Source organism: Mastigoproctus giganteus, chromosome 8 (assembly GCF_048544385.1).
Source record: "Mastigoproctus giganteus isolate SK-2022 chromosome 8, ASM4854438v1, whole genome shotgun sequence".
NCBI classification, from domain to species: domain Eukaryota; kingdom Metazoa; phylum Arthropoda; class Arachnida; order Uropygi; family Thelyphonidae; genus Mastigoproctus; species Mastigoproctus giganteus.
In genome coordinates, this window is record NC_143582.1 from 171,546,954 (window position 1) to 171,566,606 (window position 19,653).

The following is a 19,653-nucleotide window of genomic DNA, read 5'->3' on the forward strand; positions in this document are numbered from 1 at the left end:
CCCTAGCCATAATTATGAGAGCATTCTTGGACTCAGGGGAGGTCCCCAGGGACTGGAGATGTGCAAATGTATCCCCAATTCACAAAGGGGGATCGAAGGTTGACACGAATAATTATAGACCTGTGAGTTTAACTTCTGTTCCCAGAAAATTAATGGAAGCATTGGTTAAAGAAGCACTGCAGGATCATCTAGACAAGAATTCAGTTATAGCTCAGACACAGCATGGTTTTGTTAAGGGGAAGTCTTGTCTGACCAATTTGATTGGATACTATGATGCAGTCACAAAAGAACTGGATGCAGGGAATAACTTTGATATTATATATTTGGATCTTAGAAAGGCTTTTGATACTGTTGCACATGGAAGACTGCTGCACAAATTGGAGCAGTGTGGCATTGGAGGCAAACTGCTGCTATGGATAAAGGGGTGGTTGAGGGGGAGAAGACAGAGTGGTAATCAATGGACACTGCTCATCATGGACTAATGTTATTAGTGGAGTCCCTCAGGGTTTAGTGTTGGGTCCATTATTGTTTTCTGTATTTATAAATAATACTGATGATGGTATATCAAGCTTAATGTCCAAGTTTGCAGATGATACAAAGGTTGGCAGGGTTGTTAAGGACAATATTGACGCTATACTGCTGCAACAGGATCTGGAAAGGTTGAGTAGCTGGGCTGAGAGGTGGCAAATGAAGTTTAACATTGACAAATGTAAAGTACTACATATGGGAAACAGCAACCCTAGAGCAACGTATCAACTCTGTGGTACTACACTGACAGTGGTAGAGAATGAAAGGGACCTGGGGGTGGTTGTGCAGGCAGATATGAAGTTCTCTGAGCAGTGCAGACACAGGCTGCAAGAGTAGCTCGTGGTGTCTTGTCAATGATATACAGGATTTTTTCTAGCAGGGATAAGGAGGTGATTATTCCCTTGCATAAGGCAATTTTTTTTTTTTTTTTTTTGGCGCATAGGCTTCTGTGGCTAAAATGCACCTCCCAAGGTTTTTGCAGTACTTTGATCCAAGCCCGAGACGGAATCGAACCCGCGACCTTTGGGTTGCCGGGCAGGCACTTTACCCACCCGGCTAGCCCGGTCGGCTGTATAAGGCAATGGTCAGGCCACACCTTGAGTAGTGTATACAGGTCTGGAGGCTTCATTTCAAGAAGGATGTAGAGCTGCTGGAACGAGTACAGAGAAGGGCAACAAGATTAGTGAATGGAACAAAGGCTTAAGTTTTGCAAATTACAGTGTCTGGAGACTAGCCACCTGCGAGGTGATCTGATAGAGGTGTATAAAGCCTTGAATGGTTTTAGCATGCTCAATGCTGATGGGATTCTTCCTCTTGCTCAGAATAATCACCTGAGAGGGCATAAATTCAAATTGAGGGAAGACAGATGTAGGATAGATATGCGGAAATTTGCCTTTAGCCAGCGTGTGGTTGGTTGGTGGAACAGACTTCCATCCTTTGTTGTGGAGGTTGATAGCCTAAATAAATTTAAGGCTCAGCTGGACAAGTATTTCGAACGAACGGAGGGGTGAAGTGGAAGTTTTTTTTTTTTTTTTTTTTTTTTTTTTTTTTGGCTGATGCTCCATAAGCTTGCTTTTTTCCATCATATGCCTCTACTAATGCTAACGCATAACTGTTGCATGCACACAAGTGTGTGTGTGTGTGTGTGAGAGAGAGAGAGAGAGAGAGAGAGAGAGAGAGGTTGAACATTTCACTATTATGAAAAAACTATTTATGAAATTTTTTCATGTACTTTAAAACTTATATTGAAATACTTAACTGCATTTACTAAACTTACAAATGTGTTCCTTAGACAAGTGATCTGACTGATTCCAAACTTGGGACTGATGAGTAGAGCTGTTTCTGGACTGGAATCCTATGAGATAAAAATCAGAGAATAACATCATACATGCATTTTTAGACCTATTTATTTTTAGAAATAATTTATAGAACTAGTACATAAAATTAATAAGGGGAAGACTCCACTTATGACTATGAGGACATACAAAATGAAAACTGGGATGATTTAAGTTTTCAAAGGGGAAAAATTTTATGAAAAGAATAAGATTAGACTCTTGGGTAATATAATAACACTGGTGTCCAGGCGCCTCCATACATGACCACCGCATATCCCTGGGGCAATATGGCCTTAGTTGCTAATGCTCCTAAAAACCAAATAACTAACTAACTAACCCTGAGTCCAAAGATGCCCTTATAATTAGCCTCAATGGTTCAATACACTCCCTCGCTCTCACCCTCAAACCTACAGGGCATATGCCATCAACTCTGGGAGTCTTTCTTGTCTTTAAGCTCAAAAGTTTTTCTAATAAACGGTCATCTGTAATTACAAGATCACCAATTTTGTATGGCTCCCCACTCACATTCACAGCCTCTTCTCAGCATGAAGGATCTTTCGTCAGTAAATACAGATGCAAAATGTAAGTCATTTTGAAAATGAGATTGCATACTCTAAGTTTGGGTGGACAATCCACTCAGTGCCTCCTGGGGTCTTCTATAAAAAGAATGACAGAAGAATTTTGAATAATCTTGATGCCAAGAAAGCACTAGGACCTGGTGGTATTTCTGCACTTGCTCTCAAATCTGTACTCCTGAGTTTACATCTGTTCTATATCACATTTTTACACTTTCTTATATTGGTTTTTTCCCTTTTGCTTTGAAATTATCATATCCGACCAGTTTCTAAAAAGGGTGACAAACCTTCCCATTGCACTTACCTCTACTTTTTCTAAAGTAATGAGAAATCCATTAACCACCAAATGATAAACTACCTCCAAACTATCCATATGATCAATGATTGCCAATATGGATTCTGTGGAACTCAGTGTCGATCCACTGGTGATATACAGGTTTGTTAAAATTAAAGTATCCTTATGTAGAGGGCTCTGGAGCGAGTTCTAAGGCTCTTACTGAAGAGAGATTTGGACAACAGGTACAATAAAGAATGTGCTCGCTATTTATTGGAAAATTATGTTATGCACATAATGTACCTTATTTGCATAATTGTAAGTTATTGCCACAGCGCCACTACTCAGCTCTACTGTACTGTATAAAAGCAAAGCAATCTCTTCCAAATCATACAGTAGATGTTTGCCTGCAGTACAGTAGCAATACCAACAATGTTGCAGGAAAAGGTGCTATTAGTGAAGCTGTACTATCAGAACAGCAACAATGCAGCTGCAGCTATCAGAGAATTCCAGCATTAGAAGCGCATAAGGTGTGGACCTGACTGTTTGTGCTGTCTGCAAAATGATTGCAAAATTTGAAGTGACAAGACATCTTCGTATTCAACCAGGTAGAGGTCGAAAACAAGTGGACTCCTCTCGTATTGAAGATGTGGCTATGACTGTCGTGGATTTATCAAGTCGATCTCCATGTGGTATGCAAGTGTGCCAGCTGTTTCTCGTGAAGTGGACATGCCATATTCCACTGTAAGGCTAGTAATGTGTCAAGTGTTGCGGTACTATCCTTACAAGATGCATATGCTACAGCAGCTAAAGCATGGTGATGCAGATCGTTTCACATACACACTTCAGTTTCTGGTGCGAATGGCAGTGGATATCACTTGGCCATGGAACATCCTTTGGAGTGATGAAGCCCACTTCTGCTTAAATGGACAAGTGAATATACACAACTGTTGCATTTGGGAAACAGAAAACCCTTGAGTTATCCAAGAGGTCCCACTGCATTCTCCAAAAGTGACAGTGTGGTGTGGATTTACGGCCACATTCATGATTGGGTTATATTTTTTTGAACAGATAACACTGACTGGACTCCGCACCTGCTCCGTCACTGGACAGCAATATTATGAAATGTTGGCAAATTTCGCAATACCAGAGCTGCAACAATGTGAGTGCCTCCGGGATACCACATTCATGCAAGATGATGTGCCACCCCACATCCACTGTTATGTCCAAAGATTGCTAAGGCAACACTTTACAGATGAATGGGTCATCAGCTGTTGTTTCCAGACATCTTGGCCACCCGATCACCGGACCTCACCGCCTGGCGACTTCTGGTTGTGGGGTTTTTTGAAGAACCAGGTGTATCGGAAAGGATGTCAAACTCTGGCAGATCTGAAGGTCAACATTAGACGTCATCTGCTGGCTATTCCAGTTGACATGTTACATTCTGCTGTAGAAAAATGCTGTTCTTCGAATGGAAACTGTTGTTGACCAAAATGGAGGGCACATTTAACAATTGTAGCACTGTTCAAGTGATTTGTATTGCCACAGCGCTATATAGTGACAAATTTTGTAACTATATTTTTTTTCCAATAAATGCCGAGCGCATTCTTTATTGTACCTGTTGTCCAAATTTCTCTTCAGTATGAGCCTTAGAACTCACTCCAGAGCCCTCTACATAGGGATACTTTAATTTTAACAACCCTGTACTTCCGGATGTTACATCTGTGGACAAATTCAATGTAAAAGTTTGGAGAAACTCAAGCAATTGTTCTTGACATTTCAAAGGCTTTTGATCATTTTTTGGCATAAAGGTCTTTTAAATAAGCTTTTTTTTTTTTCTAATTGAGTATCTAGTGTTTTCTCTAACTGCAGGTGATGGTAGACAGTTCTTTCTCCCACTCTTTTCCTCTTGTATACTAATGACCTTCTTCCGCTTGCTAGAAATCCTACCTATTGTTTTGCTGATGATAGCACATTGCATTCCATATTGCAAATATTGCTTCCTCTGCATCTAAAATGCTAAGTTTTCTTTATTGCTCTTGACTTTTTGGAACGAGATAAGTGCCATGACACAGAACTTTATGCTAATGCAAATGGATAAGGTTTTTTTTTTTTTTTTTTTAAATTTTTAGTCTTTTTGTTTAATTATCATATTTAATTGTGTTTTAAAAATAGCTTAAATAGTCTTAGTCACGTTCTTTAGCTTATTTTTAAAGTTAGCTAATCATTTTGTAAGTTACAACTCACTACTCATACCTTTATCCTATCAGTGTTTTGGCATGAATCTCGTAGCATGTATTGAGTAGTGCAGAGGAATAGTAGGGTTTTAGCTGTGATAAATAAGTAACTCGAAGGTTCTAATCGCTTGTTGGGCATATAACTTTTTGGTGTTTAGCTAAGGAATTTTTACTTTTTAGCAATAATATAACTAATTAAAATTGAGACTAACAGTTTAACTAAAGCTAAAGGCAGAGGTGAAAGTGATTCTTGCATTGCTACTATTGGTACATGCAGCAGCCTGGAAAGCAAGGTGTCTGGGATTTCAGGCCCTGCTGTGGATCATAATGGAACAAATGAATACATGTTAGTTAAATATTCTTCTTCTTAGTTAGTCTAAGAAGATTATTAAATTTAAGGGAGTGCATCTAGTTGACATAGGTGATGAGTGCAATGTTGCATCAGTTTGTTGTGATATAAGCACTGGAAAAACAAAACAGAGTAGAAGAGTGTTATAGGCCTAATGGCTCTTATAAGTGTACCAAACAGCTATACACAGAAATAGATTGGACCGGCAAACCAGAATGTCTCATAATGGGAGATTTTAAGTTTCCAGATGCAAACTGGAATTTGTGGGTTCGTCAGTCACTTGCTAGCAAGACTTTTGTGGATTTCTTGGATGACTGTTTTCTACAGTAGTATGTTAGAGAGGCAACATGAGGAGGCAATACTTTTGATCTGGTTATCAGCAGTGATTCTTAATGATGCAGATCCTTCATTAAGAATTTGCAGGTAAAAGATCCACTGGATGGCAGCGATCACAGTGTATTAATGTGGAATTTAATTAAAGACATAACTACTGTCAAGGGTAAAGGGAAAGGCTTTTGCTTTTGTAAGGGTAACTACAGAGGTCTCAGACAGTTTTTAAATTGTGTGCAGTGGGTCTAACTGATGATGTTACCAACAGCAAATTCTAAATGGGAAGTATTCAGTGAAGTTATCAAAGAAACTACTAGGCTTTTCATACCAACAGAGAAATACTGTTCAAGGCTTAGACCTAAATGGATGTCATATGAACTACTGAGACACATGGCAGAGAAGAAAGGTGCATGGGTACATGTAACTTGTCAGGAGATACAGAAGCCTGTAGTATATATAAATTAGTCTGTAATCAAGTCACAAATGAGATTAGGCAAGCTAAGGCAGATGAGAAATCTCTGGCAAAAAATGCAAAGAAAAACAGCAAAGACTTCTATGCTTATAATAACAGTAGAAGGAAGGTTTGAATAACACTGGGCCACTTGATGTTCATGGGTTAACTGTTGACTCTGCTCAGGTTGCAGACAAACTGCACAGGTATTTTGCATCTACATTTACAAATGAGGAATTGTTTAGGGAAGGGCAGCGGTTCCCAAACTTTTTTGACTCGCAAACCCCTTTCAACGTAAAATTTTTTTTAGCGAACCCCTTTCAACATAAACATTTTTAAAACGAACCACTAAGCCTATATTCTCTGAAAACTTATAATATTTCTGAATTTTAATTACAAAATATTTCTAGTACTATGTTTTTATAAGCGACACAGAATAATAATAATAATTTTAATTATTAAGTACCATTTATACTTTGTAAAGCAGTTATTAATCAGTCCAAACTAGATTTCGAACAGGCTAAGAGTATAAAACTTGCTTCTTGTCCAATGGTAGCCGACCATTCTGGTCTCTTGCCAAAACTACTGGCTGCAATTTTTGCCCATCTCCGTTCCCACTTCTGTCATGCCAGATGGTTCTGTTGCCACATCAGCCCAAAGATAAAGCTGGCCTGCTGGCATCCTATTTTTCTTCCAACTCATGTACTGATGATCTTGGTAAATCATCTCAAACCATTCTCAGTACACTCCATTCAATGCCTCACGTGGTCTTCCGTCAAAAGGATGTCAGAAGGATTTTGATGAATCTGATGCTAAGAAAGCTCCAGGCCCTGATGGTATTTCTCCACTTGTTCTCAAAACCTGAGCTCCTGAACTTACTTCTATTCTTTGCCGCTTTTTTTCACTTCCTTATTCCAAAGGTGTTTTTCCTTCTGCTTGGAAATATGCTCATATCCAACCAGTTCCTAAAAAGTGTAACAAATCCCTCCCATCCAATTATCGTCCCATTGCAATTACTTCTACTTTTTCTAAAGTAATGGAAAAATCAATTAACTGCCAACTCAAACTATCTAGAAACATTTTGTCTGATCAACGATCGCCAGTATGGATTCCGTTAGTGTCGATACACTGGTGATATTCTGGCTTATGTTACCCATTTATGGAAAAATTTAATGGAAAAGTTGGGTGAAACACAAGCAGTTGCTCTTGACATCTCCAAGGCTTTCGTTTGTGTTTGGCATAAAGGTCTTCTAAATAAGCTTCCATCCTATGGTTTGCCAGCTGTTTTTTGTAATTGAGTATCCAGTTTTATCTCTGACCACTGATTGGTTAATGGTAGATGGCTCTCTGTCTTCTAACTTCTCCATTAATGCTGGTGTTCCCCAAGATTCAGTTCTTTCTTCCACTCTTTTCCTCTTGTATATCAATGACCTTCTTCCATTGACCGGAAATCCTATCCATAGTTTTGATGACGATAGCACATTCCACCTTCCAAGTTTGAGAAATCTTGCCCTGCTCAAAGAGCTTCAACTTCTCAAATATCCACTACCATTTCCTTAAATGCTGATCTCCAGGTAATTTTCCAGTGGGGCAAAGATAACTTAATTTCAATCCTTCTAAAACTCAGTCCTGTCTTATATCTCGCAAAAAAGATTCTTCTGCTCCTATGTTTATCTTCGATGATGCTCCGATTTCTAGACAAGATCTTGGGGATTACCCTGACTTCTAATCTCTCCTGGAATAAAGCACATTACATATATTGTTTCCTCTGCATCTAAAAAAAACTTGGTTTTCTCTTGGCGTTACTTTTTCCAAACTGTTGTTGACTCTGTAGAAATTGCAAATCTGGCCATGGAATATTGTTCCCACATCTGGGGCGGTGCCCCTAAAACCTCTCTCAGGCTTCTAGATTCCATTCAAAAGAGGGAAGTTAGGTTAATTAATGTCTCATCTCTAACAAAAAAAAAAATGATGATCACCCCATATATTTATTGTGTCTGAAACTGACTAATTCAGCCACGGAGTGAAAAAAGCCCATGAAAATTCCTTGTGTAATCAATGGGATTTGAACCCGGGCCTTTTCCACCAGGTGTGGGGAGGACCATGATGATACCAATGTGCTACCACACAACAGTCTCATTTCTAATAGTCTATCCACTCTCTGTCTCATAGTTGTATGGATACTTCCATGGGCAATGTTCTTCTGAATTGGCTTCTATAATTCCCACTCTCTTTCAAAGCAATCCAAACATGTGCTGCAACCAGACAACATCCTTTTACTGTCCAAATTCAAATTCACAGAACCAACTTTTCTTCTTCCTCATTTATTCATTCAATTTTGTTTTCTGGAACAATCTTCCTTCTTATGTATTTCCTGAAAATTACAATCTACAAAAGTTCAAGTCTAATGTCAACAAGTATCTTCTTTCAACTTTTCAACCCATGCACGTTACACTAAGTACTATAGGTTCTAAAAAAAAAAAAAAAAAAAGTACCTGTACATAACAATGGTCCTTGAGAATCAAAAAAAAAAAACTTAGTATGAAAAACATTTATTTAACATGATATACTGTAAGATAGTAAACTATTTATAAGGGATTGTGGGAGATGTGGTTTATTTCTTTAGCAATTCTTTACTTTTTATTTAATTTGATTTTACTTTATTGTTTATTATTAGTTATATTTTGTAGTTTACAATAATATACCTAGGTCAGTGGTTTTCAACCAGGGTGCCGTGTAATTTCAGTTTAAGTTACCTAAAGTAATTATTATTTCTATTTTTTTATTTTTTTTTGAAATTTATACTTTTATTTCATTATAAAAAGGTGTACACTATCCATTGTACCATATCTTTTTAATTTTGTGGTGATCTATAATTGATCTTTATTTAGTACCTCTATATAAAGAATAAAATTATTATATAGGTATATGTCGAAAACCACTGTGTTGGGTATTTCTTTTGACTTAAGGGTGCAGTGAAAACATTACTGGGATACTAAGGGTGCCGTGAACCGAGAAAGTTTGGGAATCTCCAACCTATGTAAATCTAAGCACACGCCATTATAGAATTTTTAGTGCGAACCCCCGGAACACTTTCGTGAATCCCAGAGGTTCATGAGCCACCGGTTGAGAACCGCTGGAGTAGGAGGTACCAAAAGTTTATCAAGCTCTAATGAGGAGATAAATGACCTTGTGATAACTGAAAGGAAAGTGAAGGAGAAATTGTTGAGGATGGGGTGGATGTAATCTATCCAATTATATTAAAGGAGGTAAGCAAACCCTTAGCCATAATTATGAGAACATCATTGTTCAGTGGAGGTGCCTATGGACTGGAGGAGTTTGAATATATTCCCAATTCATAAAGGGGATCAAAAGATGACATGAGTAATTACAGACCTGTTCGCTTAATGCCTATTCCAGGGGAAATAATGAAATCACTGGTTAAAGAAGGACCATTTAGACAGGCATGCAATTATACTGCAATCACAGTATGGATTTTTCAAGGGGCAGTCTTTTCTAACCAATCTGATAGGTTACTGTGATGCATTGACTGAGGAACTGAACACAAAAAATAATTTTGACATCATATACTTAGATTTCAGGAAGTCTTTTGATACTGTTGCACAAAAAAAATACTGTACAAACTGGGGCAGTGTAGCATTAAGGTCAAGTTACTATGGATACAGGGTTATGTGGAAGAAGACAGAGTGGTTAACAATGGACACCAGTCTTCTTGAACTAATGTTATTAATGGAGTTCCACAGGGTTCAGTGTTGGTCCACTGTTGTTTTCAATATTTATCAATGATATTGATGAAGGTATATCAGGCTTAATGTGTAAGTTTGCAGATAATAGAAAGGTCAGCAGGTAGTTAACAACAGTCATCACTATCAACTACTAAAACAAGATCTTACAAAATTGGGTTGATGGGGTGAGAAATGGCAGTTGAAGTTTAACATTGACAAATACAAGGTATACTGCACATGGGCTGCAATAATCCCAGAATAACTTATCAACTATGTGGTACTACACTCAAGGTAGTAGAGAATGAAAAGGACATGGGGTAACTGTGCAGTCAGACATGGAATTCTATGATCAGTGCAGACATTCTGCCAGGATAGCTCATGGAGTTTTGTCAATGATATACAGAAACTTTGCTAGAAGTGATAAGGAGTTGACTATCCTTTCGTATAGTATAATGCAATAGTTAGGCTGCACCTTCAGGACTGTATACAAGTCTGAAGGCCTCACTTTAGGAAGGATGTAGATGTGTGAAGGGCAACCAGATTGGTGAAGGGAACAAAAGGGTGCCCTTATCTAGAAAGGCTTCAGTTCTGCAAATTGCAATGTCTTGAGACCAGGGACCTGCTGGGAGATCTGACTGAGTTGTTTAAAGCCTTGACTGGATTCAGTAAGCTGAATGTTAATGGTATTCCTACACTTGCTGAGACTATATGCATGAGTGGGTATAAATTCAAGTTGAGGAAGGATGGTTGCTTTTCTTCCAAACAGCTACTCACTCTGTGTAAATCTAAAATCTGCCCTACCATGGAATACTGTTCCCCTATCTGTGGTGGTGCTCCCCCATAACCTCTTTTCTCGGGCTTCAGGCTCCATTCAAAAGAGGACAGTCTCTCTCTTACAAAGTCTCTCCATTCCCTGTCTGCTGGATATTCTATTTCTGCTGCATGCCTTTTCTATAGATACTTCCATGAGTGCTGTTCTTCTGATGTGGCTCCTGTAATTTCCCCTTTCTCTTCCAAACCAGTCTGAATACGTGCCACCACCATCAACACTCACTTACTGTCCAACTTCAAACTCACAGAACAAACTTTTCTTCTTCTTCATTTATCCCTTCAACTTCTGCCTTCCGAAACAACCTCCCATCATACATATTTCCTGAAAATTACCATCTACAGAAATTCCATTCTAATGTTAACAAGTATCTTTTTTCACCTGCTCAACTTTCAAGCCATGCACAGTTCTAAGTACTATAGGTTAAAATAACTTTTATGTTTGGGGTTTTCATTAATAAAAAACACAGCTCAGAGACAATTTACTGACAATATAATAACTGGTGACAAATCCTTGATTCATTATTACTACAAGCCTGAAACTAAACAGTAGTATAGGGAGTAGGAATAACTATTTTTCACTAGATGACAAAGTTAAAAATATGCTCTGGCAGGAAAAGTTAAGAATTTTTTTTTTGTTTTTTTTGGGGAATTCATGGACTAATCCTTGTGAGCTTCCTGCCTAAAGAGTTAGCAAATAATTCAGAATAGCATAAATATTCTAAAGCTTAATTCCCCATATAAGCAAGGATGATTCCACATTGATTAAACATGTTAATATAATATGATAATACCAAACCACAGATACTATTAAATATTAAAAGTCACTGCAGAGAAGAAACAGGCCATATTTTGCATAAAGAATAGACCCTGTTCCCTGTGACTATTATTTGTTTAGGCTACTCAAGGGGCAATATTTTGAATGACATGATGACAACAGTTTTTGCTGCCCAAAAAAGCTGAGAGACTTTTTTGATGATATAACAGCACTGCTTCTATACTGCTAAAAATACAGTATGTGGAATGCAGATGAGACAATGAAAATATAAGTGTAGAGATACTGTCACCTTTTTACCTTTTAATTAACTAATACTATGTTGTTACTTCCAACTGCAAAAAAAAAAAAAAAAAATCTCAAAACAAATTCTCACAAAAACTGTTACTTTAGGACGATCCTCATAAATTTATTTTATTTTCCTACCTTAATATTTGTGGAGAAGCACTTGGCACCGTAACTGGGCAGCTCACTAATGATCTTCAAATAATGCAATTTTGCCTGGAGAGATGTTAGCTGTTTCTGTCCTGGAGCACAAAGACTTTGATTTTGCTTCAAAAAATGACTCAATAATTTTCTAAGTTCTTTTCTCTTCATTGTTTCCATTAAAGACAGTGGCACAAAACGATCCAAACCACTTTCTCGCCTATAAATGAAGTATATCAGTATAACTCTTATTTAATCCTACTGCCCATATATTTTTTATGGATAATCCCCAAACAGGAAACATTGTAAACCATTAATATTCTAGTACCATGGATAGGATGATTCCCAACCTGTACATGGTACTATATTTTGAACTATGAACATACATATACATATATATTATACATCTATACATATATTATACATATATATATTATACATTACACGTGGGTACAAATCATACATACAAGTGGGTTATACAGGTACTGCAAATAAAAGGGACTGGAATTTAAATATAGAAGAGAATATTCAGTTTTCTCCACTGCTTAAGGCCCAAATGTATTAACTGGTTAACTCTAACTACATTTATATCTTCAGCTTAAAGTGACTGTCTAAGCAATTTAAATTTTAAAATGCACATTTTAATATAAGGGACTACCCAAAAGTTATGAGTATGGCCATTTAACTATATTACTGATTATAGACTGACAATGATATGTTACTTATACTAGTATGACACTGATATGTTACTGGTAATACCTAATACTAATACTGGTATAGTATTAGGTACATTTATGCAACAGCTTTACCATCATTATATATACCATTCTATGTTGCATTAGTCATGTATGCGAAGCTGCTTACTACTCAAACAAACAACATCCTTTGCAGTTTGAAGTGCGCAATTCAAAAGGACAAAGCTTTTCTATGGACTTACAGAAACATATATGACAAATTAAAAGCAGCTTTTGAAGTTCTTTTATCAAATGCCCCACCTATACCAATAGTTTTTGGCTAAAGTGAAATTGCAGCTAAAAGGAAAGTATGTAATGGTACTGTGGAGATTCAGATAAAAATTACAGGAGATACTTGATTACAAATAATGACTTTTAGACAGGCTAAAAAAGAATAGAATTTTAGACACACAATAAAAGCATCATCATCATTCTTAATATTATGTTCCAAAGGCAATACTTCAAAGGGGATATAAACACAATATTAGTTAAGTTAAGTGACTCTTTGTTTTTAAATACATCCCCATAACTTTTGAGCAGCATCTTGTTTTCTAATTTGTTTGACCTATATGGCTTTGTTCACAAAAACTCTTACACTCTGAGAAACACATAAGGGGTTTATGAAATCGAATTTACATTTTTAATGAAAGCAGTGAAATGCAATGCAAGAAGTGAAAGAAATGATTGGAGAGTGGGTGCGAGAGTACACGTGAACAGGCGAAGTTTTTACGGGCTCCAGCAAATAGAGAAGTTTTGCTTTTTTATTGACTTAAATTGGCATATTAATTTATTTTTAGAGTTGCTTTATATTCCTAGTAACAATACTTTAGTTTAATTTGAATTTAGATAGAGATTTTGTAGGTTATTACTTAGTATCGGTAAGGGTATCAAATCTACGTGTTGAACAGGTATTGCAGCTCCCGCGAATGCAAAGTTTTTAATTATACTTAACCACTTTGACTTAATTGTTAGATTAAATTATTTTCTATAAGTAGCGTATAGACCTAGTCAAGCTCCGTGGTTTATTTTGAATTTATGTAGCATGATCTGGAAAGTAAATAATACCGCGTGTCTGCAGATTAACCATTCATAACTTGCCGCCATTGTTATATGATATGTGTGCAACGAACCAGATAGCGTAAGGTCTAACGGAAAAACTAGATAACGTAAGGCTTAATGGAAAACTAGATAGAGAGTACAGTAGTATCAATTAATCAGTAAAATTTATTAATCTTATTAAATTTCATTGTCAATTGAATTGTACTTTAACTAAATAAATATAGTGACCTAGTTAACACTCTATATATATATATATATATATATATATATATATATATATATATATATATATATATATATATATACAGGGTGTTTCAGTTAAACATTTCAGAACTTCTAAGAGGGGTAGGGTACATCCTGACAACTCGAAATCATATAGCAATGTGGGGTCGGAAATGCTTTCCTGAAGCGGTGTTGTACACAGAAGCACCATAAAGAAAAGAGGCTGTAAGTGAGAAATCGTTTTAATAATACATGAAAAGAAGCAAAAGGTACATGGATTAAAGTAAGTGTTCGAAGTTTCTTCCACGGGCTACAATGCACACCTCACATCTCCGACGCATGGACATCCGAACATTCTGGAATACTCTAGGCGAATTTCGAATTTCTTCGGCAGCTACTGCGATTCTTGCAACCAGCTCCTCAGCATTGTCAACAGGGGTGTCATAAACTAGCGATTTCATATGACCCCAGAAATAAAAATCAAGACATGATAGGTCGGGTGACCGAGCAGGCCAACGCACGGGACCACCACGTCCGATCCACTGTTGACCAAATGTGACATCCAGGTAGTTACGAGCATCTCCGCTATAATGGGCAGGGGCTCCATCGTGTTGGAACCAGATTGTCTGTTGTGTCGATGCAGAAATCTGTTCATCTCTCAAAAGTTGTGGCAATACTTGCTGCAGAAAGATCAAGTAGATAGGTCCGGTTAGACGACACGGTAACAGGTAAGGTCCAATGAGGTGATCTCCCATAATACCGGCCCATACATTGACCGAAAATTGAATCTGTGCTGCACGACGTCGTATTGCATGCGGGTTCTCGACCGCCCAGATATGGTCGTTATGCGTGTTGAAAATTCCTTCCCTTGTGAAGGATGCCTCATCGGAAAACAACACTTCAGCAGGAAAAAGGGGATTTGTAGCACATTTTCCAAGGTACCACTGTGCGAAAGCAATACGAGGTGCATAATCCTCTGGTTGCTGTGTCTGGACATGCTGCACGTGAAACGGATGCATGTCTTGTTCTCGGAGAATCCTCCAGACTCTGCAATGGGAAACCCCGACTGCGTTTGCTAGACTTCGTGTACTCGTTCTTGGATTCTCCTGTACATGCTGCAGCACATTCTGTTCGACGGCTGGAGTCCGTGCTGTTCTTACCCTGTCCCTGTCAGCTCTTTCAAATGAACCTCTCTCAGCTAACCTCTGGTGCAGTCTTGCAAAGAAATTATGACTGGGAATACGCCTCGTCGGATATCGTTCCGCATACAAACGCTGTGCGGCTGCCCCACTACAATTTGCAGCCCCGTACGCCAAATGCATATCGGCTAACTCTACGTTCGTGTAATCATCCATCCTACTAACTTGGCGTTCTTGTTCAAGAAATTCGAAATTCGCCTGGAGTATTCCAGAATGTTCGGATGTCCATGCGTCGGAGATGTGAGGCGTGCATTGTAGCCCGTGGAAGAAACTTCGAACACTTACTTTAATCCATGTACTTTTGCTTCTTTTCATGTATTATTAAAACGATTTCTCACTTACGGTCTCTTTTCTTTTTATGGTGCTTCTGTGTACAACACCGCTTCAGGAAAGCATTTCCGACCCCACATTGCTATATGATTTCGAGTTGTCAGGATGTACCCTACCCCTCTTAGAAGTTCTGAAACGTTTAACTGAAACACCCTGTATATATAGTGTTATAACTGCATTGGGATATAAGTTTAGGGTTATATTTTGTATTGGAATTTTATTGAACTTGAATAGAAATCATAACTCAGATCAGAGCAGCAAAGCAAAAGGCTCAAACTAATGGTAGTGCTATGGCTCAGGGGAGAACTGAGAGGGGGGGGAGTTGTCCTCTGAATCACAGTCTATTGAAATGCACTGCTTGTTTGATGTTTGTGGAGCAATCAGGAATGGGACATGATATTGCCAAGGGGAATGTCTTTGTGTGTGTGTGCGATGTAAGGAGCGCAAGGAAATCATGCGCCAACTCAGCATTTTTATGGGCTTATATGAGAGCTTGAAGGACGCGGGGTGGATGCCCTCAAAGGATTTAAATTGAGGGCCCATCAAGCTTTCAGCTGCCCACATCAATGCCAGAGCATTGCATTTGAACATCAAGCAACACAGCGGCAAACCCCAAGGCAGAATGCGCTGGTTCCAAAGGAACTAGTTGTTGTAGGCAACTAGAGGGAGTAATATTCTTGATCTGATTATCAGTAGTGACTTTATTGTCAGGGAAATGGGGAACATATTGGGCAAAAAGGATCGATGGAACAGGACCAGGGTATATCTGCCAGGGGCAAAGGTTGATGACGTTGTAGAGCAGATATCATCTTTTAAGGGCACAAAGGGTGATATTGTTGTACATGTTGGCACTAATGATATTAAGAGTAGGAGACTGGTGGAATTACTTAACAAGTACAAGTCAATGCTGAAAAAAAGTCATGAGTTAGGGTTGAATTTGAGTGTCTACAATTCTGCCCAGACAAAATAGGAGGGAATATATGATGAGAGATTGTGCAAGGCTCAAAGAGGTAGAATTTTTCTCAGCCTGGTCTGTGCTTGTTAACAGGAGGGACTGCTTCTACAGGAATGGGATACACTTAAATAGAAAGGTTGCAAGAATATTTGCTGATGCTATCGAGGCAGAGTTAGGTGGGTCGGGAAACTGCTAGCTTGGGGAGATACACGGACTAATAGATTAACAGTAGCCGCTGGCAGAGGTAAAAGTGATCCTTGCACTACTTCTATTGAAATTTAATTCAGCAGCAGCCTGGAAAGCAAGGAAATGGGGATTTCCAGGACTGCTGGGAGTCATAGTGGAACAAGTAAATACATGGGCTGTGTTAGGGTAACTAAAAGTAGAAACAGGTGCATGTATACTTCCATGTACACCAATGCTAGGAGTATAGTTAATAAATTCGACGAGCTTGAAGTGCTAGTCAAGACATCAAAGGCAGATATTGTCGGGATATCTGAGACATGGTGTCACACAGACATAAGCAGTGAAAAACTGGAATTTGGGGAGTACAATGTGTACAGAAAGGATAGACAGGACAGAAAGGGAGGAGGGGTTATGCTGTTAGTTAAGAAACACATAAAATCTAAGGAAGTGCATCAAATTGATGTTGGTGGACAATGCAATGTTGAGTCTTTTTGGTGTGACATAAGCACTGGGAAAGGAAAAAATGAATATATTATACGCCAAATGAATCTGATGAGTATAATGAGCAAATGTGCAGAGAAATAGAGTGGACCAGTAAATCAGAGTGTCTTATAATGGGGAATTTTAATTTCCGAGAGAATGACTAGAATTTGTGGGTTGGTCACTCACTATCAAGGCATTTCTACAACAGCATGTTCGGGAGGCAACTAGAGGGAGTAATACTCTTAATCTGATTATCAGTAGTGATTCTTCATGCATCAAGAATCTGCAGATAAAGGAACCACTAGGTGGCAGTGATCACAGTGTGCTGAAGTGGGATTTACTCAAAGAGGTAACTACCGTCAAGGGTAAAGGGAAGGGTTTTGCTTTCTAAAGGTGACTATGGTGGTCTGAGACAGTATTTAAATTCTATACGGTGGGACCAACTGATAATGTTACCAACAGCAAATTCAAAATGAGAAGCATTCAAAGAATTAATCTTGGAAGCTACTAGGCTTTTCTTACTAACAAAGAAATATTGTTCAAGATTTAGGCCTAAATAGATGTCAGATGAAGTAATTAGACATGTGACAAAGAAGAAAAATGCATGGGATACATAAAAATTAACATGTGACACAGAAGCTTATGATAGATATAAGCTGGTCTGTAACCAAGTTACAAAGGAGGTTAGGCAGCCGAAGGCAGATTATGAAAAATCTTTGGCAAAGGATGCAAAGAAAAACACAAAGAATTCTTTACTTCTGTAAACTCTAGAAGAAAGGGGATGAATCAGATTGGTCCACTTGATATCGATGGTTCAACTGTTGATGATCCTGCTCAGATAGCTAACAAACTAAATGAATATTTGGCATCTACATTCACACATAAGGAGTTATTCAGGGAATGGAATGCCAGAGTTGTATTCAAATCACGCAGTAAGCTAGATAATCTTGTAATAACTGAGAGTAAAATGGAGGAGAAATTGTTGAAGATAAACATAAGAAAGGCACCTGGGGTGGATGGAATCTATCCAGTTATATTAAAGGAGGTGGCAAAGAAGTAAGCACACCGTTAGCCATAATTATGAGAGCTTCCCTGGACTCAGGTGAGGCACCCATGACTCCAATCCACAAAGGAGGTTCAAAGGGAGACACAGGTAATTACAGACCTATTAGTTTAACTTCTGTTCCAGGGAAATTAATGGAGGCACTAGTTAAAGAAGCACTCCAGGATCATCTAGACAAGATTTCAGTTATAGCTTGGACACAGCATGGTTTTGTTAAGGGGAAGTCTTGCCTGACCAATTTGATTGGATACTATGATGCAGTCACAAAAGAACTGGATGCAGGGAATAACTTTGATATTATATACTTGGATCTTAGAAAGGCTTTTGATACTGTTGCACACGGAAGACTGCTGCACAAATTGGAGCAGTGTGGCATTGGAGGCAAATTGCTGCTATGGATAAAGGGGTGGTTGAGGGGGAGATGTCAGAGAGTGGAAATCAATGGACACTGCTCATCATGGACTAATATTATTAGTGGAGTCCCTCAGGGTTCAGTATTGGGTCCATTAATGTTTTCTGTATTTATAAATGATATTGATGATGGTATATCAAGCTTAATGTCCAAGTTGAGCAGATGGGCTGAGAGGTGGCAAATGAAGTATAACATTGACAAATGTAAAGTACTACATATGGGAAGCAGTGATTCCAGACTAACGTATCAACTCTGTGGTACCACACTGACAATGGTAGATAAAGAAAAGGACCTGGGGGTAATTGTGCAGGCAGATATGAAGTTTTCTGAGCAGTGTAGATGGTCTGCAAGAGTAGCTCATGGTGTCTTGTCAATGATATTCAGGAATTTTTCTAGCAGGGAAAGAGAGGTGATTATCCCCTTGTATAAGGCAATGGTCAGACCACACCTTGAGTACTGTATACAGGTCTGGAGGCCTCATTTTAAGAAGGATATAGAGCTGTTGGAATGAGTACAGAGAAGGGCAACAAGATTAGTGAACAGAACAGAAGGTTGCTCTTACAAAGAAATTCTTAAGTTTTGCAAATTACAGCGTCTGGAGACTAGGCACCTGCGAGGTGATCTGATTGAGGTGTATAAAAATTTATGCCCTCTCAGGCGATTATTCTGAGCAAGAGAAAGAATCCCATCAGCATTGAGCATGCTCAAACCATTCAAAGCTAAAGCTATGTGATTCCGATTCGTCTTTGTGCCCCCTACACCTCCTGCAAGTTGCACTGGTAGTGAATCACCCTGTATATATGTATATATATATTTGAGCAATACATATATACAATACATATATATAAATATACATATATTTGTATATATGTATATATATATTTGATAATGGTTTGAGCATGCTCAATGCTGATGGGATTCTTTCTCTTGCCCAGAATAATCGCCTGAGCATGCTCAATGCTGATGGGATTCTTTCTCTTGCTCAGAATAATCGCCTGAGAGGGCATAAATTCAAATGGAGGAAAGACGGTTGTAGGATAGATGTGCAGAAGTTTGCCTTTAGCCACCGGGTGGTTGATTGCTGGAACAAACTTCCATCTGTCGTTGTAGAAGTTGATAGCTTAAACAGATTCAAGGAAGAACTTGACAAACATATG

General features: G+C 38.3%; 1 protein-coding gene across 3 annotated transcripts in view; it reads right to left on the bottom strand.

Moving 5' to 3' along the window:
* LOC150082006 (uncharacterized) overlaps positions 1 to 19,653 on the bottom strand; it is a 521,135-nt gene that overhangs the window by 86,459 nt on the left and 415,023 nt on the right. For all 3 annotated transcript variants that reach the window (XM_090379053.1, XM_090379052.1, XM_090379054.1), the window contains exons 11-12: positions 11,854 to 12,073; positions 1,805 to 1,882 (exon numbers count right to left, since the gene is read on the bottom strand). In XM_090379053.1, the coding sequence (XP_090235179.1) occupies positions 1,805 to 1,882; positions 11,854 to 12,073 (298 nt within the window). The remainder of the gene's footprint in view (positions 1 to 1,804; positions 1,883 to 11,853; positions 12,074 to 19,653) is intronic.